Source organism: Carassius auratus, chromosome 20 (genome assembly GCF_003368295.1).
Source record: "Carassius auratus strain Wakin chromosome 20, ASM336829v1, whole genome shotgun sequence".
Taxonomy (NCBI): domain Eukaryota; kingdom Metazoa; phylum Chordata; class Actinopteri; order Cypriniformes; family Cyprinidae; genus Carassius; species Carassius auratus.
Genome location: NC_039262.1, coordinates 9,318,160 through 9,342,822, shown reverse-complemented (window position 1 = coordinate 9,342,822; position 24,663 = coordinate 9,318,160). Strand labels below are relative to the sequence as shown.

The window sequence follows — 24,663 nt, the reverse complement described above, 5'->3', positions numbered from 1 at the left end:
GACATGCAGATAGTGATAAGAATGTGAGAAAGGCTGGAAGTCAACAACAAATAAATACCAGAATGTAAAATGAGTTATTTTGTGCTTTTAAATGGTTTCATTTTCATTTGTACTTTTCACATTAATGAAAAAATACATATCAGCTTGCGCCTTATATTGTGATCTGGAATTGCAGAATATATTTTAGTAAATACATTTGAGAGACGTTCTGAAATGTAATGCATACATGCATGCAGTGTGCAGCTTTTCACATTTTTGGTAGTTTCATGGCTTAACTGATGACAAAACTACGTTGTATGCTCATAGTTTCTTGTGCGCTTATTTATGACACAAAGGAGTGACACAAGGAGTGTGAGCTGTCAGCACAGTAAGATGGTTGACAGGTCAGGAAAGTTTGTTTTACAGACATACAGCCTAACAACATCTCATCACACTTCAGTTCAGTGTTGTTCTGCTGAAGCTCTTTTTGCTGCTGTACCTTTTATGTACTCATTTGACTCGTGCCTGGCACTGAGGCCAAGCTGAAGTGCATGTCTGAAAGGTCTGATGAAGATGCAAAGAAATAAGCCGGTTTCCGTGTCTTTATAAATGCATTCCTTGCAGTTTTGAGCAGGGTGGATTTAGCATGTAAGAGTGTTTGTTTCTTTGTAAAATTTGTGTGTTTTGATAAGAGGATGACTTTAAATGTAACACGAGAAAGAGAAGTGACAACTGAAGAAAACGGGCAAGTGATTTAGTTCTCGACTGATTATATTCCTCTGTGCATGTTTTTTTTTCTTTCTTTCTCGGGTTTGTTAAGGTTGAAAGTGAAGGTTCAAGAATCTGATACTCCAGGCAGGTATTTTTATAAGCTATTTATTTTCCTGTTTATTACATTAATATATTTAGGGTAGCATATCAGCTATATTATGTGTAATAATATGTATCTTATAACCATCGTAATTAGGAATAACAATTAAAATATCTTGGGGAAAAAAAACGGACACACTTGTGAGCTTGAGCCCAATTTTTATTTACTTTTTTTTTTGGAAAAAAAAAAGCATGTGGGAAATACATAAAAAATGCCTTTTTCAGATATTAAAATAAGAATGTAAAGGACATGCAACATATCAGCAACAAGGCTTGCACCTATCAGTCATCATCATGGTCATAGGCTTACTCCTTCTATGTGATAGGGGACAAATGTGCCTTAAAAAACAAAAAATATGTCATGAGATGAGTAGAAAAAATGACTTACTCTTAATGTTGAAAATTTGCTACTAAATTGACTGATATTTTGCTGTTTTTATGTCACTCAAAAATGAGTGCAGCTCATGGACAAAGATAAAAATTAAGACGTACAATGAATTATTTGTACAGTAAGAACACCACATGAAAACCACAAATTATGACAAAAAACAATTGTGTGGTAATCAACAATAACAAATGTCTTGGTTACATGTGTAACAGGATAGTGGTAAGTTTTGTTCTTTCGCAGAAGTAGCAGGTAAGTAACAGATTTCACAGATCGTATACTGGAGATACTGTAAAATAAAGTAATTCCTCAGGAGAAACCAGACTACACACTTGAGACAGTAGTCTAACAAAACAGATAAATTACACCAAGAGTCTTTGAATCTTTAAACATGGCCAGACCCTGACTGTGGGAGAGCGCAGTGCTTCTGAGAGTCCTGATGAGCAGATTGATGAAATGCAGGTGTGTTGGTTAGTATTTGGATGAGTTGGAGCATGCAGCAGGGAGTAAGCATGGTTCTAAATGGTTCTAAATGAAAGGTGTCCAATCCTTCCCCTGGAGGGCCAAACTGTCTTGCAGATCCTAGCTCCAATCATTGCCAACACAACTGCTTAGAAGTTCTAGAGGCTGTGTCTGAAATCGTACCCTATAGCCTATCATACTGCACTATTGTGGACAGCCATCTGTGGTGTTGTCTAAAACTATAGTGGCCGTTATCACTCATCAATCCCACAATGCACTGCAATAACAATTGTACACCAGGATGCTTCTCATGCTTCCTCCTTTCCTGTGCCTTCCCTCTCATCCTAGGGGGTGGAGCTAGACGCGAGGAAACGAAACGAGGATGCACAAGTAAGAAACCAGAAGAACGGTCCCCAATGGACAGTACACTGAACGGCTAGAGAATGCCTATAATGCACTGTTAAGTTCATTCTGAATCAATTCCCGCATCTTGCCAGAAGATGACGCCTGCAACTGAATCCATTTCCAAACAGCTTGCCCATTATGGGCACAGAATATAATCATATTTGATTATTAAAGTTTAATTAACGTTTATCTATGCTAGTCTCCATGATAGAGTTCAATTTAAATTTCTTCATTACTACCAGCGCTAGTTTGCTAAGTTTCAAATGATCATTAAACAGCAAGCACAAACTATATGCAAAAACAGCAGCCCTTCCGTTTCCAGATTCGCTCACTTGTTTTCATTCACTCCTTCAAGTAGACTTTATTAATGGATTAATGAAGGGAATAGTGAATGAGGGTATATGAGGCAATTAAACACAGCATAGGGTGGATTAGCTGGTTCAGGTGTGTAGCAGAAGAGCCCTTCTTGGTGCTACACTAACCATATTTATACAGTTCTATAAAGAACCATAGGCCTACTTTAGAAGTGCTATATATGGCCTTAATCATTTTTTTTTTCATTATTATTGGGTTCTCTAACATATTATTTATTAACTCCCAATAGTTGTTAACTAAATACACATTAATAAATGATGGCTGACACTGGACATACATAAATACATTAATGCAGTAAAACACAAAATAGAATCAGACCAAGTTCCAGTGGAATCAGGAAAACGCTTCATTCACGCTATGTGAAATCTTATGCAAGGAGCGGCTTTTGATGTGCAGATAAACTACTGTGTCAGCATTCCAAAGCTTCCAGAATTACATAGCCTACAGTACGTGTCTATGAATGACACAATGAAACAGAGTCAGTGCCAATTTTTGTGTCTGTCACGTGGTTTCTGTAGCTGATGATAGTAGCTAAGATTTGTCTAAAGGACAGGCAAGTGGCTATAGACTAGGGCTTTCAAAATGACTGAAAATCTAAATTGGAATTTTCTACTTAAATATTATTCAAATTCGAATTATATTGGAATTTAAAATGTATAATTTCAGTTATTGGAAAAAAAACTTTTGGCTTCTCTCTTGAGACCACAAGAGGGCGCATAGAGTAAAATATTATGCACGTTTCTTCAAAGCAACAAAATAGCGCAGCTATCTTATTTTTTTTTTAACGAATATTCGAAATTCGATTTTTTTGACACTCCTGCTGTAGACCAGGGGTGGAAATCTCTTGAAGACTCGACTCTAATTAAGCGCACCTGATCCAGCTAATTACAGTAAGTCCTTGTGTACAACTGATGTACAATCAACGGCTATAGCAGTGGTTCTCAAAACCGTCCTGGAGGACCCCTTGTCATACAAAATGTGCAGGGCTAGTGGTCCTCCAGGATAGGTTTGAGAACCACTGAGCTAGAGAATATTCATAGTGCTGCACAGTGAGTTTCGTGCGGAATGAATTACCGCATCTCACCAGAAGATGGCGTCTGTAGCTAAATCATACATCCTTCCATTTTCTGCATCCAAACTGCTGGTCCAGTATGGGTACAGTAATATCGCACAGGTATACATTTATTTTTAACTTATTATTAAACATTTTATTAATTAAGATTTATAAATTTTTCAGCGTTCATCTTCATTACTACAAGTCAAGAGCTAGTTTGCCAAGTTTCAAAAGATTATTAAATAGCCAACACAAAATATGGGCAGCCCTTCCAGCACACTCAGTCTCTCCCCAGTTGAAAATGTGCAAAATATTGTCAAAAAGTAAAATAAGAATGAAGAAGGACACTGTTATATGTTTCATATCAGCAACAAGGGTTTCATGTCAGATAGGTACCATGCATCTGATATGCTTACCTGAGATTGGTAGATGGATAGAAATGAGTTACTCTGAAGGAAACCATGTTCAAATAAAATGTGCACGTCTGCACAAACTTAATTCTCAAGCACGTTTGTCACTCAGAAATTAGTGTATGGACAAAACAAAAATGAAGATTCACAATAACCAATGTGTTTATAAAAACACAACATGAATACAACCACAAGTTATGACAAAAAACTTTAATCTGTTGATTTCCCAGGTTACATGATAATTACCAATAATAATAAATGTCTTGGTTACATGTGTTACATTTTAAAACAGCCATTAGAATACACATGAGCATTCCACTCCATGATTCTGTCCTTGTTTGTTTCCAAACCGCTCATCTGGCGTTCTTCCTCAGATCCAAGAGTCAATGCAGCTTTCTGTTTCGTCTTGGCCAACTTTTTATTTTTCAGTTCAAGTTCAGTGGTCATATGACCATTAACACCCTGTCATTGGGATAAAATTGACCACTATCCCATAGTTTCACGTCTAGCACCAGAGTGACTTGATTTAACAGAGACATTCTCTCTGTACTACATATCATCATCTGCAATATCAATACTGAAATGCTACATTTAAATGTGAAATAGACTGGTACTCTAGACTGTGTGAAATTACTTCACAATCATACTTGCTTCTTGTCCTCTTTTATCGGAAAAGCACATGGGAATGGAGCTTATTTGGAGAGTTGTATAGTGAATGCACATAATCCACAGTCATGATTTGTATCATAACTAGTTGGAATGGTTTTCAATGCCCTTGAAATCACATAGAACACTAAATTAGTGCCTAAAAAAGCTACAGTGGTAATACTTGAAAACATAAAAAAGACAAACAAAGGGAACAAAAATACTTTGCTGATTAGGATGCGTTAATCTGTAAGTAGTAATAAAAAAACACATTTTGAACATAACATCAAAGGACTAAATGCTTGATTTAACAATTTACAAAATCGGTTCATAAATTACAACATATAGCTTTGAGTAAGACATCATGCTGAGGTGTGTGCAAGAATATGCTGCATGTTAGAGAGGTTATAGCATTGACACCAGCTGTATCCGGTCAAGAGCTCACAAACAAGAGAACGCTTCATCCACACTTTGTGAATTCTAGCGCAAGGAACGGCTTCGATTGCAGAAAAACTCCTGTCTGAGCATTCAAGAGGTTTTAATATTACGCGCATGTCACCGAATGGCACAATGGAACAGAGTGAGTGCACATCTGTGTGTCCGTCACTTTGTTTCTGTAGCTGACAATAGTGAGATGTTGTAAAGATCTAAAGAAGGTCAGGCAAGTGACTGTAGACTGAGTCGAGCAGCGTCTGGCTTGCTTCTTGACTCTTCACCCCTGCTATCTCAAACAAGCGGTCCAGCTTGTCCTCCGCCATCGGAATCTCCTCAATAACATGCAGCTCCTCGGGGTTGAGAATGTGCAACATATCGTCAAAGATGGGCTGCAGGTCGCAGGGGTCCAGACGTACCTGCCGCAGCACCGTGTCCTTTTTCTCTGCGGGACAGAAGATTGAGGGTTGCCATGAATAAAACATTTTAGGATTTATTATTCATTATTGTCTTTATAAAGAAGCTTCGTATTTAATTGAAGATGGCGTGATGATAAAATCACAGCTTAAGAAAAAAAAAAACTAGCATTTCTTACAGTGGAACATAAAGCATCCTCAAAGGGCGATTTATTGTAATATACTACTGTACTACAATAGCTTTCATCATTTTTTATTTAATTACACATTCATTAAATCTATCTATCTATTTATCTATAATACATTATATTTACATTTTATATTTTAATTTAAAGTGTGACTTTCATAATCTGAAATATAAGAAAAATACTTATTCAATTTTGTATTTTTATATATCATTGTTTATTACTATTAACTTTTTATTTATGTGTTTTTCTTTCTAGTGTTTATCCATGTGTGTTCACCTTTGGTTATGAAAGAGCCTGTCCGGCTGAGGGCAGAGTCCTTGCTGGAAGTGGAGTCACAGCGCAGCAGCGGCTCTGATTCGTCGGTGAAGAATCCTCTGGTGCGCTCCATTGGGGACTGCTCCACCACCACACCGGGCGACTCCGAAGGCTTATGGCTGGGGCTCAGACAATGGCTTACATTCACAGCCGTCATTAGTTTGTTGAGGTCAACCTACGGCAAAAGAAGTGTCGCAGTACATGTTAACAACAACGATGAGAACGTCATTCTGGCACACATTTCTATAGAGATTCTTTTTCATGCCATTCTGAACCCACAAGTGTATCCTGTTAGAACAAACAGAGTTTTCTTGGAACAACTATTACGTGAGTAATGGATTTGAAAGAATGAGAGTCTTTGCTGATAGACTGCGATGGCTGTATTAATGTGTGGGCTCTACAAGTGTATCACTATGTGCTCACGGCCGGGTCAGCACAAAGGGTTCAGCCTTCGCAGCCCTGGACCACCCACACGAGTCCTGTCCCTGTTGGCCTTTGCATCAGGGGAGGACAGATGAAAAAGATCCAGTACTGCCCACAGAGCACATGGCCTGTGTTACAGTAACAAAACCCCTGTGCGCAAAGCATACTTGTTATGGCAGTTTGTTAGAACATTAATGATGCATTTCCGAGAACGAGTCGATACAGTCTGAATTTTATTTGCGCAGTCTGTACTAGACACTAAAGGAAAATATGGCCACTATTTTGGCAAACTATGCATATTAAGTGAATGTAGCAACTAAACATGGTCAGCATAATCCAAATGCAGGCCAGATTTGAATAGTACATCTTGTGAACATAGTTTGATTGGGTGGGTTATCTGAAAGTTATTTGATTGTAATGTAGTAAATAGACATGGTGACTCCTAAAAAAATCTCTGGTGACTCCCAGATTGGAAAATCCCAACATAAGCTATTCAAGGAAGCTTATAATAGGCTGGGCAGGTATTCAAACTTCTGAAGTGGAACATCCAAATTATAGAAAGGACGGAAACCACTCCATTTCCGGGAAAGTTTCCCTTGGAATCAGCAGTGAATAATCAATGGCACATAAAAAGCAGACCATTACTCTAAGTGGCACGGCGAGAGCTTACATTTAGTCATTCATTAGCCACCCCACACAGAGAAAAACAGCTCTGAACTCAAAGACACCACCAGGAAAATGGCAACACAAGTGGTCAAGCAAGATAATGTATGAATAATAGAGCATTACAGAATTGTACATTATTTGTGCTATTATGTTTTTTTTTTTCTTAGAAAAGTTGGTACTTTCACTGAACAGGTAGATTTATGCAATGATGTGAGTTTTCCTGGACTTCAGAATATAGAGTATTTTGGCACACAACAACAGTAGGAACTAAGCTAACAGATAACACCACTCCACCCTGTCCATGAAATCATGCATTAGTGCCGAAAGGAAGGAAGTAAGTGTGCCGCAGCACATTCAAGTTACAAAAATAGCCACCTTTTACAAGGGAAGCCAGAATGAGTGCAGCAATTACAGATGCATTGCTGGCAAAATGTTTATCTGTCTATATTCAAATGCAAATGCTTTATGCCCCCCAAAACGAACAAAACTAACATTTTGGCAATGTGGCATTATTATCATGCCAATTAGGCATGTTTTCATACAAAATTACTGTAATATGAAGGAAAATTGCATGATGAGATCAAGATTTGTACAGTAGTCTAATAACATCCTCATTTTAATAATAACCTCAATTTAATAAAACTAATCCCATACAGTATGTTTATATACATACTGTGTGAAATAAATTATTATCTAATTTCAGATATATATTTATATATATATATATATATATATATATATATATATATATATATATATATATATAATTCTAATATAATAAACTGTACTTTAAAATATTATACTGAATTAAAAATGTTTGGTATATACACATTAAATTATATATCAAGAGTTCAGATGCAAAAGCCTTTAAGTGGTGTTTAAAATCTAGTTCTAAAATTATAATTTGTTTCATGTTCCTATGTTTATGTTCGGTTATTTCACTTTGGTGGCAATGAAAAGAACCTGTTAATTTCGATTAAAGTGAAAAAAAATGTAAATGCCACTTTTCAAGTCTCTTAAAAATAGATTATTTGATTAATAGAAAGTTCACATGAACAGCATCTTTCAAGAAGAAATGTTTGTGATACTTTAAAGTCTTCACTGTCATTTTTCATCAGTTTAATGCATCTTTGCTGAATAGAAGTATTTATTTCTTTCAAAAACCCCTAACCTAGTAGTATACATTATACGCACACATATCAACATTACATTATTGCTGAATTCATATCATTTGTATTAGAATGGAATAATACAAACTAGAGGCTTCCACATCTAAGGTCCAGCCTCAATGAAATCAACAAGCGCATTATTTGAGGCAAACAGTCTACTGTTCAGACAGGTTGCATGTCGCAGGAAGAAGGATGGGTGTATACCCAAATATCTTCTCTATTAATATCCAGCAAACAAGCTGTTGGCAAACGTCTGGAACCACAACATGGGAGTCGCCATGAACGCTGTGCCATCACCCACCAGGACACAAGCCACAGATGTGGAAAGTGTGTCCCTCCCACACTGATCTTATTAGCCACAGCTTACACCGCTCCAGACTCAAAAAGACCACCTACAGCGCAGAGTCCACATCTGACTTTACAAAGCCTGGTAGTGGAACTTTAACATTATACATTAAAAAAAAAAAAGATTTCAAAAGAAACAAAAATTCTTTGTTTCTTCTCAATGGTTTGGAATACCTGTCAAAAGGCGTTATATAAATAATAGCACGGGACAGACTGGTGGTGGCTTTCAGACGGCGTCTGAAGCTGTTTGGCCGGTATCCATGACAAGTGAAGCACTGGGTGTGTTTATCCTCTCAGGGCCTTATCTGAGGTTTACTTGCATTCTGAGTCTAAGTGGTATGACTTTGTATCCTTTGTAACTCATAAAAGTGCATGTGATTCTGTTTATGAGCAGTAAAAGAACTAATAACATATGATTCCGGGAGAATTCTGAGTGTATATGAAATTATAAAGTACAAGAGATCAAACATAAATAAATAATGAATAAATTATGCGTTTTACTTCCTTACTTCCCAGAAGTTTGTAAACAAGATGGAACACACCTCAACCCAAGTGTCCTAATGGTTTTGAGACTCATTTAATCTGATACTAATGTCTTTCCATTTCTTACCATGTGCAATTCATTCTCTTGATGAGAGGTTCTGCATGCTGTGGCACTGTGGGGCATGGGAAACATGTGATTTGATCTACAAACATGTGGCTCTGATGAATGCCGCTCAGTCACGAGAATGATGTTTCATCCTCTTTACAGCATCGTTTTCATTCAGCATTGCTAATTCAATATCAGATCTTGTAAACACCGTTGTGTTTTTGATCAGAGAAAGAAAGAATGTCCTAACAAAGCCCATTTAATTTTCACATTTCATGGTTCACATCTTTTAAAGCAATGTTCCCCACAAAAAAAAATCCTGTGATTATTTACTCACCCTTATGTTGTTGATAAAATAAAATAAAAATAAAGTATTGCTCAGTTCCAAGGTAGAAAAGACAAAACAAAATTTCACTTGTTAAAGACAGTTTGGAACCAATTGTTGGTTAATTACTAGTTACTAATAAACTTATGTATCCTATCAATTAAAAAAATATTAATATTTTATAATATTTAATAATTCACAAAAGAAATCAGATAAAATGGTCTTGCTTCTTATTCCATAAAATAAAAGTGATTGGTGACCAGGGGGTATTCATTTTCTTGCAATGAACATCAAAATAAATAGGCAAATCAAAGCAAAGAAATAAAATAAAATAAAATAAAATAAAATAAAATGTATAGCAGGGTTCCAAATAATTTGCATCATTTAAACTACATTTCACTGGCAACGTTAGTAAACGGTTATTGATAACTTATCCTGTGAATATATATAGTTTTATAATCATATTTTTATAATGTTTTAATGTTAATCTGTATGTGTAATATACTGATTTATAAACAAAACATGAGGATGAATGAAAGTATGAGAACTGCTTTAAAAGACTGAGCAGGATGTGCTCCACAGAGACATGACTTTGCTCTACCTTTACAGTGAAAGTCAACACAGCACTGGCAGTTAGGTGACTATGAGGAGCCGTTGACAGGCAAACATATAAATAAGTCTGAGGGTTTTATCTCACTTTATCTTGGTCGTATCAGTAGCATCGAAATCAGTCAAAACTTCACCGTCTGCTGTGACCTTGAGACAAGGACAGAGTAAATAAAGTGGCCTTTATGAAATCTGCACACAGGAAAGACTGTAAACTCTAAAATGAATGTTGATGAGTGATCCTCCATCTCTGGTAGCCTGTCAGGTTTCTGTCATTAGTGATGCAGTTCAATAGGATGCAGCCAGGAGTCACGATGCACTCATCTGGGTTGTTTACTCTGCGCACGTATTATCCACGTAGAGTGTTATTAGACCTGGGGTGTGTGTGTTATGTAAGACTATATACACATGACTACTTGATCCATTATTGTGGCCTGACTAATGCAGCCACCTGTGACTTGACCATGACAGGACAGGTTTGATGTTTGCTAATATACAAAAATACATACAATTATTACTATATAATGTGAAGCATTTATAAAAAACATTTTTTTTTTTTAATAATAAAATCTATTTTTATAATACTATATTTTATTTATAAAATCCACAGACCTCCAAAATATGTTTTTCAATTGTTTTTGCTTAATGATTGATTATTTATTATATAAATAAGTACAATTAAATATTTATATAATTTGTATTTATTATAATTAATTATTTAAATGTTATTTATTTTAAAAACCCCTTTTTATTAATTAAGCTATTCGCTATTTATTTTAATCAAACATTAATTTATTATTTATTTTCCTTTTATGTTCATTTATTTTCCTTGTTTGATTTAAATCATTCATTTTTTATTTAAAAACTATTTATTTAAATAAAATGAAAAAAGATACATGTAACATATTTGCTAAATATTTAGTTTTGATTGTTACATTACATTCTGCATAAAATGTATAGTAGTACTATACTGACAGTTGTATTATTTGTTTAAATCAAAATGTATTTATTTATTTTCACAGTTATATTATTTTCAATTGTTTTCGCTCATTTAGTTTTTTTATTTACTGATAATCATTCTTTTTAAATAAGTAAATGACTAAATATTTATTTAAACTATATTTGTTTTATTTAATTATTTTAATGTTATTTATTTTGAGCAATAGTTTGTTTATTTAGCTATTTATTATTTTAATCAAATATATTATTTGATAATATATTATAAGTTTTTATTCATTTATTTTCCTTTATTTATTTTATTTAATATTTTTTATTTTTAAAAATATATATTTGTTAATAGATTATTACAACTTTTTTATTATTTATTTTATTATTGTAAAAAAAAAAAAATCTAAAAATTTTCTAATGGATGCTTGCTGCCATGTTCACGTCACATGACCAGCTGAAAATGACTCACTTCATGCTTTAATCAGGGCTGACTGCTAAAATCTCACGTTTACAATGATATCTGAAACCAAAAACATTTGTTTGTTTTTTTCGCAAAACTTCACTGTCAACCTAAAACATAAAGTTGCTTACCTGAGGATTGTCTTCCATGACACTTCGTATCTTGTCCACCACGTCAATGCGGCGTTGGCGATGAAGGGCATTGATCAGCTTTGCCAGGTTGGCGTCGCTGTCTCGTATGGTCCAGTGCTGGAGAGCAGCGTATGCCCTCTCATGATCAGCCGAGTAGCCGTTGGAAAAGGCGGCCACCTCTCGCTCGGTGGCACTGGCCAAAGACTGATATATGTCAATCCACTGACTGCCAATCTGTGCTGCCACCAGCTTCAAGATGTCAACACCTAGAGAATGAGAGGAAAGGTCAATCCTCTATTTATCGACTATAAACTGCAGCTGAACCTCAAAGACAAGCACAACAGTCCCAAGGGACAAGCTGTACTGTAGCAGCGCAGCAAGCCGTATGTTGATAAACACAACCATTCAAATGTTTGAGGGCAGAAAGTGTTTATTATTATTATTATTATTATTATTATTATTATTATTACTATTATTATTATTATTATGTTTATTCACCAAGGATGTATTACAATGAAGACTGGAGTAAAGGCTGACATCACAGGATACCACAGCGTATCACAGTTAGATATAGTAAAATAAAAAACAGTTATATGAAATTGTATGTATATATTGATGTTCTGTGGCACAGTATAGAGTAGACAGCGAGGAATGGAATCATAGAGTGCAGAAGGGCAGAGCTCTAGGGTTACATCACACCAGCGGCTCCTGTGGGACATACTGTCCCATTGATAAGGTCATATGAATATTGACCTAGATTGATGCCTTTATACTCTTTGGTGTAGAATGACATACAGATGCCTACTAAGGAATCCTTTTAAGAGTGAACCCCAGAAGCAAACCCAGGGAGCCATGATATCTAAAAATGTATTCTCTTTGGATAAAAGCGCCTGCTAAATGTATACATTTGTACATATATATATATATATATATATATATATATATATAGAGAGAGAGAGAGAGAGAGAGAGAGAGAGAGAGAGAGAGAGAGAGAGAGAGGTGTGTTTGTGTAAAAAAAAAACAAGATTACTAAAACAAACAAAAATTTAAGTAAAATAAAATCTAATTAAATAAAAATATAAACAAAGAGAATGATACTTAATGAAATCAATGAAACTAAAATAACACTAGATCAGAATAGAACACCACAGCAATCACATAGCAATGTCATGAATAAAACAGTCAGTGTACAGCAGTGAAGGCAGAGAGCCCGATGTAAAACAGCAAAGATCAATGTAATCCATGTTGAATTAGTCTCTACAGCAGATTAACGTATTTGAGTTCAGTGTAACAGGATGATTGTGAGGGACAACTGCTGCTGGAAGGTATTAGAGCATCTATCTGTAAGCCAGATCTGTCTTGTTTGGGATCCATCTGTAGCAAATTCACTGGAGCTCTCAGGAGGATAGCGTGCCACAGACAGTACTGCGGATCTAAAAATGCCAAGGCCTGCAGGCTGCCCATCCTCTCGCCTGTTGTTTCCAGAGGTCACTACGGCATGACAGCCTGTTAAAGGAGATCACTTTGTCTGAGTGATCTAGGCCAACGTCTATGGGCTGCGTGATGCCTTCCCCTGTCTATGACTGTACTGCATGATGGACTTGGTTAGTCCTGTCCTGAAGGCAACTTTTATGGAATGCTGGGAAAACACGTGTCACTACTATCTGAATGTACAGCACGCTTACAAATGTTTCCAGGCTTGCGCTTTAGTCAGCAAGTACACTGAGTATTATTCTGACACTCTTAAACTAATGTGACTTATATTTGTTATTATACTACTATGTAATAATATTATTTAAAATCTGTGTGTGTGTGTGTGTGTGTGTGTGTGTGTGTGTGTATATATATATATATATATATATATATATATATATATACATACTAGGGGTGTAACGATACGCGTATTCGTATTGAACCGTTCGTTGGACTAATTAATTAAATTTGGAAAATAAAAAAGGTGTGTGAAATATAATGTTATGCGTTCAACAAGGTAGCCCAATAACCCAAACGACGTAACAGGCAATGCCCCTGACACCCCCGAAGAAAAAAAAACACCAACTTATATGTTTATGTTAGGCTACTCAGTCAGGCGCTCGCTCACTCAGTACGCGCTGAAGGCTCGGTACGGAGCCCCGCACGTCACCTGTAGGAGAGAAAAAACATCAATCCGTGGCGACGGTTTTGCAATCCGTCCCCTCAGTTTATAAACCGTGCTCATGAATTAATAAACTGTTCACTCGGTTTAACAAATCGTACCCAGGATTAACAAACCGTGCCCACGAATTCCCAGTCCGTGCGTTTAGATTGTGTAAACCGTACCCTCGGTTTTTGAATCCGTACCCACGAATTCATAATCCGTGCGCACGCTTTCGCAATCCGTTCCCTCGGATTTGAAAACTGACACGCATTTTACACTTAACAGTGAAACATGCATCTAACTCCGGCAGGTGGGGTGAGGTGGGTGGAGCTTAGTATAATAAAATCACAAAAATAAGTCTTCATGTTAAGAAAGAATTGTACACAAGCATTTCCAAAACTGTCCAAAGGTTATTTAAAAATAAAGCAATTCACAAATTATTTTATGACAAATATTTTTACTGTCTTGTACTCATTTATTTAGCCTACAAATTAAAATTATAAAAAATAACTTTATTTTTATTTGTATCATTATTATATATTATTAAACAGGTTATGCATAAGAATCTTTTATCCAAAATAACTTACAAAAGAGGAAAAAATTACTCCAGAGTCAGTCACAAAGCCAGGTTTATTGCACAATAATAATCAAGTGCTATTATAGATTATCAGCAATTGAACAAGATTTTAATGCGCATCTTTCTTATTAAATCTTTGTATTCCACCTCGTACTACACTTGATAGAGAATCACTTAAGACACTTTGCTGTAAACCTATTCCACATAATAATATTCAATAAAACTGTATGTTAACACGTAGGAGTTTGCTGCATGAATCCGTGAGTACGGTTTACAAATCCGAGGGAACGGATTGCGAAAGCGTGCGCACGGATTATGAATTCGTGGGTACGGATTCAAAAACCGAGGGTACGGTTTACAAAATCTAAGTGCACGGATTGGAAATTCGTGGGCACGGTTTGTTAATCCGTGGGCACGATTTGTTAAATCGAGTGAACAGTTTATGAATTCGTGAGTACGGTTTATAAACTGAGGGGACGGATTGCAAAACCGTCGCCACGGATTGCTTTTTTTTCTCCTACAGGTGACGTCCCGGGCTCCGTATACGGACATCACCGCAGCGAATGGTGCATTTACGTTATAGCCGCGGATATGAGACCTTACTCTGTAGTGGAAAACGCAGGTTTTAAGAACATGCTTAATGTAATTGAGCCCCATTACAATATTCCTTCACGAGCCCATTTCAGACAGACCGTAATTCCTGCTTTGTTCCAAAAAACATAAGCCCAAATAGAGAACCAATTGAGTAAAAACACACTAAATATAAAGAGTTATAGAGTTCCATATAAAAAGAGTTACATCTTTGTATTTGTTCATAACCACTACAACAATATTACATTTAATTTCTAAAAAAAAATTTATAAGGAGCTATTTTTGTTTTATACAGTATGCTGCTAAGAAAACACCATAGAAGATGGGTAAAGAATAGCTCCATCATTGTTCAATGTAAAAAAAACACATACTTTGTTAGTTTTAATAAATAAAACATTTTTTAAAAAATCAAGGACATTTATCTGCCAATTTTTTCTTTTTGCTGTATCTAAAACGTACCGAACCGTACCGAACCGAACCGTGACATCAGTGTATTGAACCGAACCGAACCGTGAATTTTGTGAGCCGTTACACCCCTAATACATACATATATAAAACAAGTACAAAATATATTTCTTTAGTCTTGTATTTTTACTTTAGTTCTGTATTTTTGATAAAATAAATGCAACCTTGATGAGCTAATAGACTTTATTCAAAAACATAATTTTTTTTTTACCAACCATTATATTACTGCATAAATACAATATATATTTTACGTTAAACTGTATTTCAGTATTTGTTTAATATTTGTTTAAATATTAGCATAAAAATACAGTAAATGCTAGCAATGAACTGTATGACAATTTCATATCACGGTTATAGTGATCAAAATTATGGTATTGTTCAATTGTGCTGGAAATGCTCAAAAAGTACATTGCATGAAATTATTTGTATTAAAATATTTAGATTACTGGAGAAGCTTACAAGAAAATACCATTTCAGTCTTTCTGTTTCACAATTTTACATTTCATTTAAAATGCTACTTTGTTTCTCAGGCAATTTCTAGTTTCAAGTAAAGCTTTGCATAATGCATGACATTATTTAACTGTCACATGAGATGTATTCGAGACACATACTAGGTGTAAATGGCTGACCACTTGTGATCGGACCACCCTATGTCCATCTCAATAACACCTGTAAACACGGTACATTCAAAAGGCGTTATGTAAAAGTGGAGAAACTCCTTATGGCTCGTTTGCATATACAAAGACAACAGCTTATCAGCTACAGCCGTTTACAATAGGACAAATCATCGTCTTCAAATGAAAATTCAAAGAGGTGGCAAACCAGCTGCAACAGGTCTAGGTTGGCTGCGAAACAAAGGAATCCTCAAAGGGAGTCAGGACTTCCCCCTTTTAGTGAGTCGCCGTGGTGGCTTCGCTGGAATGTCTCACGGCAACGCAGTCATCCCATAAATCCCTGACACCTCATACACCGTACCAGCCACAGTAATTACCACTTCCCCATCAAAACAATGAAACCGTTCCCCTGATGAAGACCAGGGGAGGTTCACTAGCAAGGGGATCCTACAAGCTTCCCCCGAGTTTCCCTGACTCCTAAACAAAATGCTGGCAAGGTTGAGCTCACCCATGAAGTTCCTAATCGTCTCTTATAAAAGCCCCAGCCCACCCTGATTCTGGGCAGTGGGCTTTTATAGATAACACCTATTGCAGAGGTTGTTATATGAGGCGTACATGCGGGTGGTTCTACGTCTTTGATCTCCGCCATGCGTGCTTTGTTATACCTCCAATGAAAGAATTCATTATTTGTACGATCGCTCCTTCATCTTTATATATGTTTCCCATGCGGCCCTTTATGGCCATTATTTCACTAATGTAGTAAACGGACACACATGCACTTCAGGCCGCCCAATCGCACACCTTGAATGCATTAGTGAAATGTTTTGTGTTGTGTTCGCAGAGGCAACCGGCTGTGTAAAGGTTACCTGTGCTTTCTAACATGATTCGAAGAGGCTCTACTCTCTCAGTTTAATTCAAAAGTTCACCATGTAATAAATTCTTTGCTCGCCGAAGTCAATAAACAATGAAATTGTTCACGTTTAGGAGTGCAAGGGAGAAAAACACAGCAGTAAAAATAGCACAAGTGTTTTTGATTTCTTTTCTTTTTGGTGGAAGAGTTGAACTTTTTGTTTTGTTTTACATTTAATGATCGTAAGCAGGTCATTGGTTCCACCTTTCTTTGATATTCCACTATTTTCAAGGCCAATTAACAATGAAATATCATAAAACTACCCTTAAATTAGTGTTGTAATTTGTTCATATCATACATAATAGCAATATCTACATAATAGTAATTGTTGAAAGTCCACAGAGCTGCAAAGAAAAACTATATATGTTACACTTTCATAATTTCAGTTCAAATTATATATAGGTATCTTTTGGGTGCTAGGTTATTAAGGTGTGGCCAAATTTATTTTTAATAGGTATAATCCATTCATTTCAACAGATATCCAATGGATTGGGAACTTTTAATGAGGACAAAAGGTTTTCCCACTCAGTTTTTGCAATCGGGTTCAGTTGGTCATGCAAATTCTTTGCGATGATCAACAGAAACCTGCTTGGTTTGAAAGTGACCTCTGTGTGAACTGTGATACATAAGTCACTACACTATTGACAACAGATGATTTTCACCCATGAAATTTTGCTGATGTGTCCACACCCGTATGGGTGGTTGTTAAGTGGTTTCTTAATAGAACTAAAGTCAAAATAGCCCAGCTGAAAGTCTCTATAACCTGACAATCCATGTTTCAAAGAGTCTGAGACCATTTTTTTACTCATTTGATTACTCATTTTATCCTATACATGGTTTAATGTACCAGTCACATCTATAGAACAAATTCTGTTGGATGAGTTGCATACTAAACACTTATGGTTAGATGTTTGCTCAGCAGCACCCTGAATTCAGACACATTAGTCAGTCCCCCCACTCAGCTCCCACAAGGCCATGTCCACCGATACACTCCTCTAGCTCTCAAACCACAAAGAACTGGAATAATCTGGTTCCAACTGCTCGAGCATACACACAGGTGGATATCTGAGGCTGATATAAGCCAGTGCCCATTGCCACAGTCTCAGCTAACCTAACAGCCTCTGTGGCATATTAACAACCAGGTTTTAGGGGGACAGAGACTGTGAAATAATTAATAAAAGAGAAACACCAGAGACGTAAAGCAAATGCTACCCAAGGAGCAGAGTGGGAAACAGAAGGAGATCAGGTTCTGTATGATCATGTGACTGACAGAACACGAGAGAGGTGATCTTATCATTGGTCTTGGTTGTGTAACTGTAGAAGTTCTCAATATGATACGCACTGGTATGAAGACAGATCCACAGGCGCTCTAGTGCATTATAATTCAGAATGCAAAGTCCTGAGAGTCTGTGCATCCGCCAAAGAACATAGAGCCATTAACACTATTTCATAAATCCATAAATGGCATTCACCGATGGACACTGTCTGCCTGCTATTGGTCAGCCAAACAGGTAGCCACGCCTTAAAATCACACCATTGGTTGCATTGATGTTGCTGTGCAGTGCTGGTCGGGGCTCTCAAACAAACAGATGTTTTGAAACCACCATAGTGTTTATAATTTAAGAGAAAATCAACCTACGAATGATTTACTTACAGATACGCTGGGATAGGAGAATGTATTTAAACATAAATCACCTTTAATGAACTTATTCGGTTGGATAACTTTAATGTAAAGTTGAATTTACTTTAGCACTTAAATGCTATTCACACTATGTCCAAATTTGTATCTTTAGAAATAATTTTAAGTAGATTTTTAATTGTTTGGACTGGTCAACTTAATCAGGTATTTTGATGAGACATTCAATAAACACCGAAAATAAAAAATATGTGATTGGAGGAACAATTATATTTTATTGATACAGTGTTTTCTTACAAAACTTGTGTTCCCCTGAGAAACTCTGAGTTTGCTCACATAAGCAATGAAATAAAGGTCTTCCTCCCAGCACAAAAGTCTTGTAAGTAAACACATAACATTGAAATATATCTATTAAAACACAAAAACATTACTCACCCTGTCCATTTGAATAGTAGATCCACCTCTCCTTGGTCTGCGCTGGAGAGCTGGGCTTCTTGTGGATGGCTTTCTCCATGATGCTGCTGGGATCCTGTCTGGGACCCTTCTTCAGCACTCGCGAACTGCGCTTTACGCTACACACCACAATCACTACCAGCACCAGCAGTAGCAGCAGGACTATCATCCAAGGGAGGTGCTCGTTGATGTCAAAGTGCTTGTGCGTGCTAGGCCTCGGTGCACCCCTGCGGATGGGCCGGTAGCCCAAACCTTGGGCCTTGGCCTCAGACAGACTCTCCATTGCCTGTTGACTGGCAGGCTGGGAGTCTTGTGATAAGGAAAACTTGTTTTGCAGTTTAGGGAGGTCCTGAGTTGCAGCGATTAAGGGTCTGCCATCCTCATCACTAGCCTTGGAGGAAGCTGTGGTTGTGGGATAGTCTTCTTCAGCGTTGAGGGCCATGTCTGTGCTACTGAGGACTGACCCGGCTACATCCTGAACCTCTGTAGCTGGTAAGACTGCAGTACTAGCTGTGTGCAGAGTAGACCATATAATTACACACAAAACAGAGACAGAGAGAGAGAGAGGAGACGAGAGAGAGAGAGAGAGAGAATTAAGTTGCAGTCCTAAAGATGAGCTTAACCTAGACAACAAAACAGAAGGGGAGTATCTAAAACTTTAATCCAGAATCAAGCTGGCACGGTAGATAGCAAAGTGGAGCTGTGCTGCTCAGCCAACATAATCTCACATGGATTTCTGATCTTAACTGCTCAGATTTGACCCAAAAACTAAAGTCAATGCAAAATGGAGCAATCAGAAATAGGTTTCTTACGAAAATAAGAGATAAAAACTACTACTACTGGCAATACTATGACTTAAAAAAGTGTTTTGAAGAAATGAACACTTTTATATAGCAAAGATTTTGTTAAATGAATCAAAACTGAGTTTTCAGTTTTCATTCTATTAAAATAAATTAGGTTCTTTAGAACACTATTCATCAAAAGCTTCTGAAAAGTATCTATCAGTTTCCACAAAAATATGAAAAAGCACAAAGTTGATAACAATATTTTTCACAACTTCAAACAAATGAAGGAACCAAATCAGCATTTTAAGAGGATTTCTGAAAGGGTCATGTTACACTGAAGACTGAGTACTAAAATAGTAAAAAAAAATAAAATAAAACATTACTAAAATAGTTGAAAAAGAAACCAAGTCTTGTTGAGCACAAGAGTTTTCTCTGAAAAACATTTAAATAATCTTACCAACCATTAAAACTCTCGAAAGTTTTTATATGTGCGAATTAAAAAGCGTTAAATAATTTTAAATTACCCATAAACAGCTTCATCCGTACAGGCTTAAAAAAAGAGTCCTCTAAAGAACATTAACGAAAACATCACATACAACCACTGCTTTATTTAAACACCAAATTAGAGAAGTTGATGAAGGGGTTGAGCAATCAAGCTGAAAAGAGGGAGCTGTGAGTAACAGAACCAGTGGATGAATGCACTTGTACAACAAACCAGGAGAATATAACACTACCAAGTAAAGAAATCTATCTATCTATCTATCTATCTATCTATCTATCTATCTATCTATCTATCTATCTATCTATCTATCTATCTATCTATCTATCTATCTATCTATCAAAACAGTCTATTCAGTGAGGAATAGCTCTTCACTGATCTTTTTCCACTCTCACCTCTATATGCTGACTCAGTGCTGGAAACCGTGGAAACGTAGGCCTCTCCAAGTAGGACATAGACCGAACTGGCTGGAGTTGGTCCACACACACTATCTGTCTTTTCTGTGCCTTTGATCAGCAACGTTAAGCCCAGAGACGAGCAATCTGTGTGAGATCGGCACCTCAGAGCATCTGATGCCACGTCGGAGAAGGTGCCACGCTGACATTCCCGGCAGCGCACATCCTCTGTCTCACTCCCTCGCTTTCGGACGCCCCACCCCGGTGGACATAATGAGTACCGCTGACACTTTCCACCCTGGGAGAAGCTGCCTGGCGGGCACACGCACAACCGGTCGTTGGTGGACGTACAGGGAGTTTTCTCGACGAATGGGGCTTGGCAGGGTCTCTGGCAGCGGTGGCACTGCTGAACACCGTTCTCGCCCCGGGTGAAGGTGCCATCTGAGCAGGGGCTGCATTCCCGTACGCTGGCCTCTGTGCAGTGGGAGGACACGTAGGTGCCCGCCGGACACTTGTCGCAGACCAGCTTGTTTCCAGTGGAGGGGTCGATGTGGTGGTAGTGTCGAGGAGACAAGGGCTTCTCTGTGGTCGGGCTGGGGTCAGTGTGTGGGTTAAGACGTCACTGACCGCAGTGAACAGCAGCTAACAATGAAAGAACAACAAGAAGTTTGTTATGCAATGACAATACATCAATCAAAATGCATAATGACAGTCTATTTAGCATGAAGGACCACTGCGTCATGGGTTTGTATTGTAAGAAGAGTCAACAATAGCACAATAAAGAAGACCACTGGTGCTAGAAAATTCTTTCAGTTGTTTGATGGCTACATACTCAAGTCTTTACAGCAACTACAAGACAAGTTTGACATTTCATAATAACCAGTGGAAGAGTCACTAATTCGAGAAAATGGAGCCAACAGTCATCTAAAGTGTGATGAAAAGGAAGTAGCATCAGATGATTTCTTCCATAGTGTGACGTACATCCGAGTAAAATGGATTATTGGAAAAATGCAGGGTGGGGCGGGTTTATGTAGACAAAATTACCAAAATTATTGGTGAAATCCAGCATACGTCATAAGAAAAGTCTGTCATTTCACAGGGAAAGGAAAACACATTTACAGATGAAGAAATTTGTTTAGAGGATAGATTAATTTCTATTTCATCCCAACTTTAAGCATTATCACTGAAGTAAGACATTTTTATAAATAAATATTTTATTTGAAATAAGACAAAGAGAACACTGTTTACAATTGCTCATCATCTCGACTGTACCTTGGTCTTAATAAAATAAGGCACTATATCAAGAAATACATGAATAAGACTATATTTGGCTGCACCATTTGTAAAAATCCACCTTTCTCAAAAGTTGCCAGTTATTTTTTATTTGAACTAATGTATTATTCTTTGGAACAATGGTCCTCTTGGATCATTAGTGATATGGGAATAATTTCAAAATTTTCTAATTTCAAAAAAATAAAAAATAAAACACGGCAAAGTTTCACCGCTCTCTGCAATGAAAGTGGGAAGCTTTGTTTTTGTTGAATTAGTTTTTTTTTTGGGTCTGTAAAAGAATGTTATTATTATTACAATTGTTTCAATTTGTTTATTTACTGTTAACCAATAAATATTCATTAATATCACAACAGTATGCTGCACAAATATATTACCCATTGGGCTTAAAAATGTAATTGATTATATTGAAAAAGAGAAAAACAGTATCACAAAAACAATTAGCATTATGTTTAGGTAATGAGCAAATGTAAGCAACTCCTAACTCCTCTCTAAAACATAAGTTTGCTTAACGTTTACACAGTCTGCAACAAATCACCCATGCAAAAACACTTTACAGACCAACAACAGGGAACCCTGGAATGCGTTGACAGCACTCCCACAGCCCGGTGACCTTCAGAATAACTTTTAATGACAAGAAGCCTGTAAACACAGCCGGTCTAAAGTAACTACAGCTTAAGCTTGCCCCATTGAAAGCCAAATTCCGATCATAACAGTCCCCCTCTTTCCTCTGGCGCATCTAGCAAAGCTGTCTGCACAGCATGTTAACTGCACCTAATATTCTTTATGATGCTAGTCCACATTTTAATTCGGCACACGACAGGCATCTTGGGCTCGGTACAAAAGTCATCACCAAAAAATATGATGCTTTAAAGCGCGGCACACAAGGGCCTCGCTGCATCATCAGTTTCTAAACACAAAGCTCTATTAACTGCTGATCATGAATCCCCTGGAGTTTTACTACATTTCCTCAACAACAGACCGCACAGAAGACTAGTATAAAAGCGCAGGAGACTAATTTCCTCGCTAATACAGGGGGGTGCTGAATCAAAACAAACATGACATTAATATTCTCCAGCAAACACATACTAACCGTGGGATGATGCCAGAGTGCTTGGGCTTGGATGCATGTGTTGCTCTTCGTGAGGTGATGGGGATTGTTTCAGGAGGACAGACTGAACATGAATAGTGATTAGATAAAGCTGTGCTCAACCAGCAGCCTTAACTCTAGAGAGAAGAGGGCCAGCGGTGAACTAACAGACCAGGGTTTGAAGTGGGGCAGCGAGAGGGATGACAGGACTTCACTGATGACAGGACAATGTCTGTATGCTTAGTGCGCTTCTAAAGCGAAGAATGAGTACGCTGTTGTCTCCCAAGTTGGTTTTTCTTTCAAGCGGTTCTGGAAAGAGGAACTGGCAACCCAAGATAAGAGGAACACTTTTTCACGCACTCTTGCTTTAAAAAACCACAAGAAGGAACGCGATGTACAAAACACTGAGACCTTCTTACCCCACCCTGAACAGCGTCTGGGTTAAAAGGGCACTTGTACGAAACCTAATTTGGACATTTTTATCAAAGATTATATAAATATGAGTTCTTATGTGAGAGTGTCTGTGTAATGTCTCAAGTGAAATATGCAGTTCTGGCACCAGTTCAAAACGAACCCCTTTATTGCAGTGCCATTTTCATAGAAACTCACATGCTTTACAAAACAAATTCATAAATATTCATTCTAAATGTTAAGCAGACATATTATTAACTGTAAGGCCATGAGAAACAAAAACAAGGAAAACTAAAAAAAGTTATTAAACTCAATTAAGACTAAGATTTGATCTGTTTATCAGAAAACAGATGTTTGGAAAGTCATGTTAAACTTTAAGTGTCAAACATGATAAAACAGGTTTTATTGCCCTATACATAAAAAAACTGAGCTTTGATAATAAAACTATGAATTTAAATATCAAATCTATTTGGAGATATAGTCAACTGATATTTATGCATTTTATTCAAGCAGTCTGCTATACTGTTATAAGCTATCATAACCTCAACATACTTTAGGCCGTGGAAATATCAACTACTTCAAAATTTTCCTCATTTAGATTTTTTTTTTGTCTAAAAGTTCAATAAACTAAAATGTTCAATTAACAATAGATTAAGTTTTATTTCGTAGGATATTTAAAACCATAATTTACATTTTGCAAGGCGTGATTGTTGACTGAGCTGCGCTGATGAGCCAGGATGATTTGTAATGACTCATGGGGTTTCCTGACTAACCTTTGAGTAAATGGACTTGGCTTTTCACTGATACGTGAGCTTGCTATCTGTGCATACCGAATTACCTAACATCACATGTATTTATACTTAGTGAGCAATCAGTGATATAACTAAATGTAACTAAATATTGAACATGTGGGGAAACCTGGGGTGTGTCTCAGTGAATTTGCCTATGAACTTCAGGACAGATTCTCGTCAAGACAAACATACAGTAGTATGCAAATCTACAAAAACAGACAGAGGAAAGATGTGATATCATCAGGACTCCATGTGCCAGACTCTGCGAGACTATCACCTGTTACACCTCTGATACATAATAACTGAAGACTACAAAGCAAGAACAAACACTCCCTGTCTAGAGACATCCATGCCTGTTTAATAATCGACAACAGCCAGCGAGTCTGCAGGTGGCATGAATGAGCGAGGAGTATTCCTGCAA

General features: G+C 37.0%; 1 protein-coding gene across 1 annotated transcript in view; it reads right to left on the bottom strand.

Annotated features, from left to right (window-relative positions):
* Positions 1-4,135: 4,135 nt before the first annotated feature.
* The window catches only part of LOC113037910 (tumor necrosis factor receptor superfamily member 21-like), a 21,466-nt gene continuing 938 nt past the window's right edge, over positions 4,136-24,663 (bottom strand). Inside the window, 6 exon segments of the mRNA XM_026195231.1 lie at positions 4,136-5,462; positions 5,898-6,111; positions 11,599-11,864; positions 18,964-19,491; positions 20,661-21,254; positions 21,257-21,302. Coding sequence (XP_026051016.1) covers positions 5,233-5,462; positions 5,898-6,111; positions 11,599-11,864; positions 18,964-19,491; positions 20,661-21,254; positions 21,257-21,302 — 1,878 coding nt within the window. The 3' untranslated portion in view covers positions 4,136-5,232.